At 50.4% G+C, this 11,452-nt stretch overlaps 4 protein-coding genes across 4 annotated transcripts; 1 reads left to right on the top strand and 3 right to left on the bottom strand.

The window, feature by feature from the left end:
- Window positions 1-161: 161 nt before the first annotated feature.
- On the bottom strand, window positions 162-2,034 carry ACHE_80380S (Zn(II)2Cys6 transcription factor; the record flags this gene model as incomplete). The annotated part of the gene is made up of 3 exons (XM_043283745.1): window positions 162-1,806; window positions 1,863-1,907; window positions 1,967-2,034. The coding sequence occupies 3 exons, from the start codon at window positions 2,032-2,034 to the stop codon at window positions 162-164; spliced, it is 1,758 nt and encodes a 585-aa protein (XP_043140993.1).
- A 1,008-nt stretch (window positions 2,035-3,042) lies between these two features.
- Window positions 3,043-4,354, top strand: ACHE_80379A (uncharacterized protein; the record flags this gene model as incomplete). Its single annotated transcript, XM_043283744.1, has 2 exons — window positions 3,043-3,780; window positions 3,833-4,354. 2 exons carry the CDS (start codon window positions 3,043-3,045, stop codon window positions 4,352-4,354), a joined length of 1,260 nt encoding a protein of 419 aa, XP_043140992.1.
- Window positions 4,355-6,043: 1,689 nt separating this feature from the next.
- ACHE_80378S (uncharacterized protein) lies at window positions 6,044-8,605 on the bottom strand (the record flags this gene model as incomplete). Its single annotated transcript, XM_043283743.1, has 1 exon — window positions 6,044-8,605. One exon carries the CDS (start codon window positions 8,603-8,605, stop codon window positions 6,044-6,046), a length of 2,562 nt encoding a protein of 853 aa, XP_043140991.1.
- A 904-nt stretch (window positions 8,606-9,509) lies between these two features.
- ACHE_80377S (uncharacterized protein) lies at window positions 9,510-10,724 on the bottom strand (the record flags this gene model as incomplete). The annotated part of the gene is made up of 3 exons (XM_043283740.1): window positions 9,510-9,924; window positions 9,980-10,193; window positions 10,250-10,724. 3 exons carry the CDS (start codon window positions 10,722-10,724, stop codon window positions 9,510-9,512), a joined length of 1,104 nt encoding a protein of 367 aa, XP_043140990.1.
- Window positions 10,725-11,452: the final 728 nt, after the last annotated feature.

Below are 11,452 nucleotides of genomic sequence, written 5' to 3'. Positions count from 1 at the left end.
TGACTGCTCAGAGAATTCTGCAATCAATGATATATGCACAGTGCTAAAATCATATACAAGGAGTAGAATGGAGTGGTTGAAATAAGGTTGTCATGACAGGAAAGAAAACAAGAATCGGTGATAACTGATTAATAGTCATCAGGCATCAAGGTAAAATGAAATCAGTCTAACCCAATAACAACACCTTTCAACAAACTCGCCGTCTGCATATCTGTCAATTCAGGCTTCGCCCATTTCTTAGTGGACAGCAGATTTGTCAACGGTGCAATCGCCTCAACGTCTCCCTGGTCTCCTTTGCCTACTATCGGACTGGTAGTAGTCGGCATCCAAATACAGTCAGTATGGTACCGCGGTTCGCCATGTGGGCCGTCTGGCTTAGTTTCGAAAGTCACGGCATGCATGGTATACTTATTTCCTGTTCTTGATGTGGTATTGGGAAGGGGCTGGCAGTAGAAGTCGTGGATGCGCGCTTGTTCGGGCGGGAGAAAATCCTCTTCGTCTGCACCGGGGGTATCTATAAAAGGGACCGACAGGGCAGATTCCTCGAACTCCATGACTCGTGTGAATAATGTATGATACCGCTCTGCCTCAAGCAGCCATTCCCGTTTTGGGCTCCTAAGCAGAAGATCCAATCCCCGACGACGCAGAAGCGGCCAGCGGCATTTCCAGGCCACTGCGTGAAGGGGGAATATCAATCCCAGATCCAGACTGAGTGTTTTGGATAAGTCATTAGGGTAGCGATCTGTGTCCGAGATGAGTGATTCGGACAAGCGTAGGATCCGTTCAAAGCTATCCCGATGAGCGTCCCAGGCGGTTTCGGTTCCCACTGCATAGGAAATAATGCCTATTTCTGTACTACACCACATGACACGGATATTGTCTGCAGCACTTCTTTGTGCTTTATCCCATGTTGCCCCTTTGCGGTCAACGAGATCCTCGAAATTTGCCTTCCACCGGTCGAGGTTGTTGCGCATGCCACTGAAGACTGTCACAAGGTTGGTATCAGGGAGTTGTCCTTTGCCAACGCCCTCGTCCATGTTATTGAATAGCACGGACGTCGAAGTCACCAGGTCTACGAGTGCGACGCGTGCTTCGCGGAGGCTTTCGAACTTGTCTGTGAGCACAAGAAAGCCCTGCTCGTTGACCGCATTGAGAATGACCCGACTGCGCTGACCGGGACCGAACTCGCATGTGTTCAGGTTGAAGAGACTCAGAATTGGTGCAAGTTCTGTCTCCATAAATTGCGATTCAAATGACTTATGCGATTGACCCCAAGGGCCCACAGGTTGAGTACCAGTTTTGTCGCGCCACTCCTGTAACAGACGAACACCGCTGGTGATATGGGATGCCGCGGCTGGGGCATTACCACGGAGAAACTCGAAGCAAGTGAACAGGATACTTGCCATCGTTACCGCAGGAATTGCATTTGGATCCACGTTTGCTCTAGCGATAACCAACCCAATCGCGCGATTGTACAGTTGCACCGCAGTCTGAGACCCAGCACTGCTGACATTGCTATCCTCCAATCTCTTCAACCCTTGCTCTTCATGAACAGACCCAATAGCCGCAATAGCCTGCCGAATAGCTGGCTCCGCAAGACTGAGCTGCAACACACTTCCATTCCAAAACGCACCCTCAAAAAACCCCGCCAGCAGCGGCGCACTCTTATGGAAAAAGAACTCCAGCGCTCGCGACTCTCCTGGCACTGTTACCGCCGGCACATCGATAAGCTGCTTGGGCACCATTGCAAGCATTCCCTCTTGGGCTGGGAGATAGCCATCGCATTTTCTGCCACCGATTTTACAACTGCGTGCGTTATCAGTTGACCTGTCCAGGGTTGTCTAGCTTGTGACGTGTCGTACCGTTTGCATTCGGGCTTGCCCTCGTCGCATTTGATTCTGCGTGCCCTATTTCAATTCGGACTGTTTAGTACATGTCTTGTTATCAGTTGGCCTCGATGACTGACTTGCAGGTGAGACAGCCTGTCCGCACTTTGGGCTTACTCGCTCGAGATCTCTTCACTGGGGCGTCCATCTTGGCGCGATAATAGCGATTTCAAATCAATAGACCACTCTTTTACCCTTCGCAGTACAAATGAACGCATCGTCTCACGCAATTGCTTGCTGGACGACACGTGACGTCAGACGAGATAAGGCTGATACGCTATTCCACTTTAGGGGATTTTTACTTAGGGCTTGTGATTGGCCCATTCGTATACATGGTGGATTATGCTTATTCTGCTTACTATGGTGACTGGAGGATCAGTCGAGACAGGTTGTACGAGATGTACGAGATACCTGATATACGAACACCATGTTACACCATTATCGCCTGACATGGAACGTATAAAAGGGACCTCGCGCTGCAGGGTGATCGCCGCACAAATTACAGCCTCTAAACCAAGCAATAACAACATGTACTGGCTCACCCTAGCCCTCGTCCTCCTCACTCTCCTCGCGTTCCGCCTCCTCTCTAACCTCCTCCACAACATCCGCCTGGCCCGCTCAACCAACCTCCCCTACTATATATTCCCCGTCTCCGAAGTAAACATCCTCTGGCTCGGCCTCCTTGAAACCCGGACCTTCCAAAACCTCGTGAAAAACTGGTTTCCCACAATCCTGGCAGATTATGTCTACGACAGCGGGTTCAAGTTCCGATGGACGGTCAAGGATCGGTTGAAGAGGAAGTATGGGGGTGCTTACTTGATTGTTACGCCGGGGACGGTGAGTTGTCAGGTTGGAGATGCGGGAATTATTGCGCAGGTTTGTAGGCAGAGGCAGAGGTTTCCGAAGCCGAGTCATCAGTACGGTGGGTTTTCATGTCTGTGGATTTTGTGTGCGTTTGGCTAATGGTGTAGAGGGAATGGAAATCTATGGCTCGAATGTCCTCACTGTAAGCCAAATCTACCCGATTGAAAGAACAGACTGACACAAACAGAGTGAAGAAAAAGAATGGACCCGTCACCGCCGCTACACGCAATCTTCCTTCAACGAAAAGAACAACGCTCTAGTCTGGAAAGAGAGCATCCGCCAAACCATTGAAATGACAGCTCACTGGGTAGACCAATACTCCAGCACCAGCGACACTTCGTCCAATCTCATCATCCCGGGTTTGCAAGATGATATCACAAAGCTAACATTGAATATATTCTGCGGTGCGGGCTTTGGCGTACACCTCCCTTTCAAACCTTCCTTAAAGAGCACCACAGAAAATGCAAATGCGCATGACCAATTTAGAGATTCCGCTACGCCATCACCGGGATATGATTTTACATTCCGCTCGGTAGCGGAGTATATAGGCCCCAACCTAACGTCCATCTTCCTAACCGTTGGCATCCTCCCCAAATGGCTATCTTTCATATTGCGACCATTTTTTAAGACGCCTCTGAAGGCATACCACAATCTAGGCAAATACCTACGCGCCCTAATAACCATGTCACAGGAAGAAGAAAGCAACGCCCACAACCTCCTAGCAGGATTAGTTCGCGCGCGACGAGAAGAGCAACAAAAAGAATCTGGAAACGAAGATACGAAGTCGAAATACGGGGCCGGTCTCTCAGACCAGGAGATACTAGGAAATCTGTTCATGTTTACCATTGCCGGACATGAGACTTCGTCAACGAGTTTGCGGTTTGCGTTTGTGTTGCTTGCCATGCATCAGGATATCCAGGATTGGTTGTATGAGGGTATCAAAGAAGCGGTTGCGGATGAGCCCGAAGATCTAGCGAAATGGGACTATGTACGGGTTTTTCCTAAATTAATCGCTCCTCTTTGTGTTATGGTACCCTCTGCTCCCCTCCTCATCCCAATAACCACCTGCTAACTAGACACAGCTAGAAACCCTCCGCCTCTACCCCCCAGTAGTAACCCTCCCAAAATGGACCTCTCACTCCCCCGCCCCCATAACCCTCGCTTCAACAACCTACACCCTCCCACCCGGCGTCCCAATATCTCTCAACGCGAACGCCCTACACTACTCCCCCGAATACTGGGGCCCCGACGTGACCATTTTTAAGCCTTCTCGCTGGGACAAACGAAACACAACCAGTTTTCTCGCAAAAAACGACGGAATCGAAGGGTTAAATGTCGCAGGACTAGATTTCGATACTGTGCATAAGCCCGTTCGTGGCGCATTCATCCCGTTCAGTGATGGTAGTAGGGCGTGTATGGGGAAGAAGTTTGCGGAGGTGGAATTTGTGGCTGCGCTGAGTGTTGTTTTTTGGCAGTACCGGGTGAGGCTTGTTGGGGAGGAGAGGGGGGCAAAAGAGAGGGCTGAGAAGGCGCTGGGGGAGAGTTCGGCGTTTCTGACGCTGGGGATGAGGGATGATGTGCCGTTGAGGTTTGAGAGGCGGTGATTAATTTAAGTGGTTTTCTATATTCTAGATTTACGTTTCGAATATCACTTTCTTATGAAACCTACTTTAGGGTATGGATACGCACGTATATTGGCAGCAAGCTAGGTCAACCGTCACATCCTCATCGCTTTTGAGGTATCAAGACAATTGTATTAGGCACTATAGTAGGCCACCGCCTACAGGCGAGTACAGAGCCTTCAGCTTCAGGCAGTCAAAATGCTAAAAGGCATACTTTGCGCCCTCCAATTCTACTTCTCTCACATCCTTCAACTATCACCATTGAGCAACGAGCCAAGTACCTGGATACATACAACCACGGATTACATCTTGAATTCAACAATCAACCCACTCCAGCAGTCAGATATGGTGGAGGATCCCTCTCACGAGGGAACAAAAGACAACGAGCAGGCCGTCAAACCGAGACGCAGCATTCATATCTTGCATCTTCAAAATGGCCCAAGCTCGGCGGTGTTCTTTAGGTTCTCACAGGCTAGTTTCAAGCCACTATCTTGCCAAGTTTGAGAAAGACATCTGGTTCTCCAATATCAAGCTTTGATGTCGACAATGGCAATGCCTCCCTAAACCTCGAGGTCTTGGAACTAGAGCGAATCACACTCTCAGTCTCAATCCTGATGCAAGTTATATTGGACGAGAATTATCAGGCTAACCGTCTTGAAATGTGGTAGGCATGAGAAGTTGTGCAGAAATCTCCGTCGTCGATATGCTCCATTCCATACAGGAGGAGCACCCATCGACTTCCCCTTGCAATTCAAGCACCTGCACGTAGACTGCATCTCTCAGAACAACCTGATCTCGGAATCGACATTCCACCCGCTTTTCCCAACGACAGTGATTCAGACGACTCTTGTACCTTGCCCGCGCCCCCAACAGACAACGAAGTTTCCTTCGGCTCGGGCGATGAAGAGGTCCCGGTTCTGAACGAGCCTATACGGTGTATGACGATGATGATAATGAGGAGGAGGAGGAGGAGGAGGAAAAGGAGGAGAGCAAGCAAGGTTTGGGAGGCAAGTTCTCGTTGCGCGAGTCATTTAATGAAGATAAAGCCGAGATTTTCAAGGAGCGGCGTGGGGCCTATGATTTTCTTCTTTGACTTCATTCCTGTTAAGGGTTTACGTTGCTGGAGAGTCTTGTTCTATTTCATTCTATTAGTTCTACTCTATTTCTTTGTTTTGCTGGAGATCTCGTTTTCTTCGGTCATTAGAGAATCGTCATTTGATTGAATGTCTCCAGAATTGTTAGCTGATATCCTTTCTGGAAAGGTTGAATCACTAGTTACTGGAGTGCCTTGGCCCTATAATCATCTGCACTGGCCTCGCCACAGGGAGATATTTGGACCCGTTCTCATGTCCGCAAGAAAACGCCCAAGCGCCCACTTATGTTGAACCAAACCAATTCATATTTCCATCTCCATTACCACAGAAAATCCAGGGATCGATCAACTGTGCAAAGATGCCCCAAATACACGTGCCAGCCGTGAGTGAGAATTCAATCGAGCGAATGTAAAGATGTATCGAGCAAGAAGGGTGTCATTATCGCCATGTATTGCGAGAAATTAAAGCAATCTAACCCGAACATGATGCTGGACTAGCGGTCCTCTGAAATAAATAAACAAGCAAAATGGTAGACATCCCGAAATGAATAGCGAATATCTCTCTAGTAACATCCCCATCATAAAACCTCCCGAACCCTCCCCACAAATCCCTCCAACCCCGAAAGCCCGCCAGACCCCGACCCCAACGCAGGCGTAGACGATGCCGACATGGAAACACCAGGCATGACAAGCACTCTCGATCCAGCTTCCACCCACTCCAACGATGTCACAAATGAGAACGTGATATGGACGTCCTCCTGCTCAACGGTGTCCGTGGAATCGATAACCTTCTGTATATCTGCATTGCGGCGTTCAGTATCGCCGGTAGTTTGCCCACGGTCAAGGTCGGCGTCGAAATTGAAGAACCCAGGTTCTGCTGGGGAAGGCGGGGTCGAGATTACTTCGTTCTCGGCCAGTTCCACACAGGTTACTTTCACTGCCGTGCGGATGTTGGCGATGTAGACGATGGCGTTTCCGCCCAGAAGCAAAGGCGGGGAGTCTGCTGATGCGAATTCGCTGGATGAGAACGTAGCGACGAAGCCAGTATGAAGCGGCACGGGGTGCGGTAGACTGGTCAAAATTGTTCCTTTCCGAATCCTGCCGAGGTGCGGTGATGGCTCGTCTGGCTTTGATATAGGTTCGATACCGACGGTCCCGACTTGGTCTTCTGTGAGTTTGCGAACAGGCAGCCTGAGGTTTCTGACACTGACGACACGGACTTGCTGCCAGTGTGGATTCGCCAATAAGGGTCCAACGACGATCTCATCACCTATCGAAATAGCACCGTAACGGACTAAACCGCATAGAACAACGCCCTGGTTCTCCTTTGGCGTCTGGTCAGATGATATTGAGTACACTTTCGACGGCGGAATAGCAAACACTTCGTCGATATCGAATACGATGCCAGCTGACAATTGCAAATGCGCCTTAGGCAAATCGACAGTCCGCAGGGAAGGCTTCGCTGGGACTGGAAGATATCGTAGAAAAGCATGTAACTTCTCTATTCCGGACCCGTTCACAGCACTTGTGAGTACGATGGGCACTGTTAATAGTATATCACCAGCCATAGCGTCGATGGCTTTCCTCACTTCCCCGCCTTCCGCTGTTCCAACTCGTTGCAGGCCTGCTATCTTATCGGTTGAGCCTGACACAGGTAACATGGCCGGTTTCTTGCCGCTAAGTTTCAGTACCGACAGAACCTTTGCGAGTGTATTCCTCAGTCCCACACGAGAGGCGAGGTCCATCTTAGTTATAGTAATCAAAATAGGCACTTCAAGCTTGATGCAGAGCTCCAGGTACGACAGAGCCAGGTCGATTTCCGTAGTTTGCTCTGCCGATTTGCCGTCACTACCCGGTGTAGTTCCATCATCGCAATTGGCGGGAATGCAGAGTATCACGTAGTGCGGCGCCCAACTGATCAGTCCTCTGAGCATAGATTTCGAAAAGCGCACCGAACCGGGAAGATCAGAAACAAAGGCTAGACGACCGCCAGTGGACACAGCATGGATGTCATCCCACGCAGCAACGTTACCAGACGCATAGTTGATCACATCGACAGGTCCTGAAGAATCGCCAGCCGTGTATCCGATCAATTCTTGCGCAACGGAACTGGTAACTCCAGAAGAAATCTCGTGTCGATGCTTGAGGAGGCTCAGCCTGCTTTTTCCTCTTCCGTTGTCCAGCAAGGAAGACGTCAGCGTACCCAGCAGGGATGATTTGCCAGCGGTGCTGGGACCAGTGATGGATACGCGAATCTGTTCGGTGCTGGAATGATTGTCCTCCGAGACAGATTTTTTCTCAGTCGCCCCAGACGCATCACCTTCCGACGGCGCCGCCCGATAGTAATCTAAGTCCGGACTAACGAGTGCCTCTGCAACCCAAAGACCTTCTACGTGAGATTCAACAGAGTCGTCCTCCCACTCACATTCACCAACAACGACCCTTCGCAGAACATCCACCTTACAGCCCAGGCTATCCGCCATAATTTGCAAGTTGCTCAGACTCTCCTCCAGCTCATCCTGGGTAAGTCCGACAAAAGTCCCGTCATCCGCAACCCCAATCTCATACAATGCACCCTGACTCTCCTCAAGCCCAGGGAGCAATCTTGCCGGCCTCTGGGGAGCATCCGACTGCGTTGCCATGTCAGGCAGAACAGGCAGGACGAGATTATTAGTGGCGGTAGACGAGTGAAACGGCGAGGACTGCTGCAACCGCCACAGCAGCTGCGTCGTTAGATGCTGGAGACGCTCCTGCCGGCTGTGCGTAGAGCGGGTTTGCTGTGGTTTCATGGCGGTCTCGTAGCTAGACGGTGTGGTAGGGAACGAAGTTGACAAGCTCGCTCGGGAATGGTACGATCCCGCCACGACATGTCCCGTAGACATGGTCGTGTATGATCGGCGAGGCCGCAGAAGAAGATGGAGCTTGTATTCGGTCGGACCCTCCTGTGGCTCCGGATCCAACTTCGAGATCCCGTAGTCGGACAAAGAGTCATGGTCTGCACTGCGCAGCGTCGCGCTGGAACGTGTTCTAATAGCCAGTCGATTACCGGCAGGAGTAGGCTGAGGCGTAGAGGCCTCCGATGTCGACCACGGCGAAGAGACCCGCGGAGGATCGGGATCGAAGGTGAAGATAGACGCCATCTTCAGTAATCTGAAAGCAATGTACGGTAATATCACGATAATAAACAACGCCGCGATATGCGAGAGAATAACTTTAATGCAAAACCTCCAGAGTCAAGTAAGGACAGATTCATTTTGGGGGTACTCGTTCGCGAGAGAAGATGCCGGCGGATTGGCAAAGAAGAGTCACACCTGCAAATAGGAACAGCAAGTAGAAGAAAAACGTACTGACTGAATTACCAAGCCAGCTGCATTTTGAACAAAAGTAAGCAAAATAGTTGAAAGTGAGTCAGTGGAAGAAGAGGAAGAGGCATGACGCTGCCAGTCGATCTCCAAAGGGGCCTGCGCTAAACCCGTTTGGGACGCGGGGATCAGCTGACATCATGTGATGGTGATGTAGCACGTGGGGCGGCGTTGACCTGATATTGGCCTGATATTGGCCTGATAAGCCTCACTGGCCTGAGGTGTCTGTTGTATATAACTATGTATTTATGGTCTGTATAGACAATGGTATCATTCAAGCTCTAGGCTCTGTACAAATGCAATATAAACAATGCAAAATTATTCCCGTGCCTTAAAACGCCGAACACCATCATGCATATGTGTTGAAACAAACCAAACCAAAACAAAATGAATCCTCGAGTCCTTGTCCCTATTTCGGTCCTCATTATATCCTCCAATTCCAAACCATGAATGTCTTCTCACTTAGCAGTACCCAGTCCAAGCTAGTCCCTCCCCTTACATTTCCCCTGCGCAAGGTGAATATTCCTTGCCGTCGTGCGGGTAAACGCTGCGCCGCACACCGGGCATTCAGCCTTGGCCACAACCCCCGACTTCTCGCGTTGATGGCGAAGTAGGTTGCTGAATGTCGAGAACTCGCGGCCGTTGCAGCCGTGTTCCCAGCATTGGGGTTTGGGGCGAAAACTTATGACTCGTACCTGGCGATCTTGGTCGGTTGATGAGGATGCTGATGCGGATGCGGAGGCAGATGCGGATGCTGTTGGAGCAGGTGAGGGAGAGGTGTAGTATGGACTTGGGCCTGCGCCTGGGTGTTGGGGCTGTGGGCTTGTTGGTATCGAGGGGGCGTGGGATCTAGAAAGTTATTTGTCAGTGTTTTGGTCGTCGTTGAGTGAAAGCATGGATCCGACTCACGGAAGTGAGGTTTCTGGGAGGTAGTATTCGGGTTGGTGAACGAAGTATGAGGGTGATCTGCGCCAGTTAGCCAGGATATCCTTCTTAGGCAAAGTAGCACAACGCACGAGGGCAGGAATGATTGGTCTGACATGGATGGAAGCGTCCCAGTTACCGAACTACTGGGATATGCGTACGACATTGAAACACTACCCACGTCAGTTGTCACTTCCATACTACACCAAGCACAGGCGATTAACATACCTCCTCGGATGATGAGCCCCTTGAGGAAGCCCATGACTAGGAACCGAAAGATATGGCGATGATTGATAATAATTCCGTGGCATACCTTGTCGCGCATCGTAATCGATAGGGAAAGCCCCCGGCGACACCGACTGCTGCGGTGAATACGGCTGATCGAAACCTATAGGCGGCTGTTGAAGATGCGGATGCGACGGCCGTCCTTGCCAGCCCCAGTCTAACTTCGTCAGTAACTACAGACACATATCAGCACCGCATCGCTAGGAAACATACTATGTGCCTCGTGCGTCATATTCCCCGACAAGTACTCCGACCCGACCGCGACAGATCTTGCAGTGCTATACCTAGGATCCGACGCAGCCAATTGCTCACGACTCTGCGAAGACTGTTGTCCAGCAGGATAAACCCCCGGCGATAAAAACGGCGACCCAGTCGGCCCTGTACTCAATCCAATTGCCGGCGACGGAGACGAGAAGCTGCGCGCGCCACGAACACCACCTCTCGGAACTGTGTTTAGATTCGCAAAATCGCCCGCTATGCTGGGGACGGGACCAGTACTAGTATTTGGATCTGCGAAGCCCGAAGGGTCCCGAGCGGGGATGGAGAGGTGGTTCTGCGATAAACCCGGGTTCGGGCTGAGTTGCAGTGGTGACTCAACCGCGGGTGTGGTAGTAGTATACGAAGGTGGGCCTTGGGACGAGCGAGGCCGGCGATGTGGCTGAGAAGAGGGTATGTTTCTGTAAGACATCTGGCGGTGGTGGCAGGTGATCGATGTATATAACAAGTAGCTGTATTAGGAGGCAAATGCAATCGTACAGGAAACACGAGGCAAGTCGGGGAAGAGGGATGCAAATCCGAAAGGAAAGATAATCGTAGTATGCATCAAGCTAGTAAATGTAGAAATGTTTCGGGGCAAAAAAAAAAAAAAAAAAGAGCCTCAAGTAGTAACTAAACGTACAAGTATGGTGGATTCGTCCAATGTACGAATTATTGCTGCCTCGATATTGGCTGCAGCCCTAGTGTAGTGACATGTGCCGTCCGTCGGTTTTTTTGCCTTTTGGCTTTCGAAAAGACTGGGACTTAGTCGTATTTAATGTACAATAACCCGCATTTGAAAACTGACTTGATGGGCCGGAGTACATCGAAGTGGGTTGGGTTGGAACCGGGCTGTTCACCATCACTGCCACGGCTCTAGTACAGGTACAGGTGGTCTTGCACCCAACATCGTATCGTATAGTAGTCTGTCAAAAAACCGCCCCGTCGCTCGTTACTGGCTGTTGTCGGGCCCGGCCGTGTGATTACGCAGGAGAACAACAAAAGAAAAGCAAGCAAACCATAGCAAACGGCTGGGTTTGATTGTTGGCATTTGGCATTTTTAGCATTCTTCTGCATTTTCCGAAATCCGCGTATGAAACACTTATTGTTATTTCTTTTTTTATTACCCTGTTTGGGGTCCTTTTTTTTTTTTCTTTTCCC

This window comes from Aspergillus chevalieri, chromosome 8 (genome assembly GCF_016861735.1).
Source record: "Aspergillus chevalieri M1 DNA, chromosome 8, nearly complete sequence".
NCBI classification, from domain to species: domain Eukaryota; kingdom Fungi; phylum Ascomycota; class Eurotiomycetes; order Eurotiales; family Aspergillaceae; genus Aspergillus; species Aspergillus chevalieri.
The sequence above is the reverse complement of the archived record's forward strand: the minus strand, read 5'-3'. Positions and strand labels throughout refer to the sequence as shown.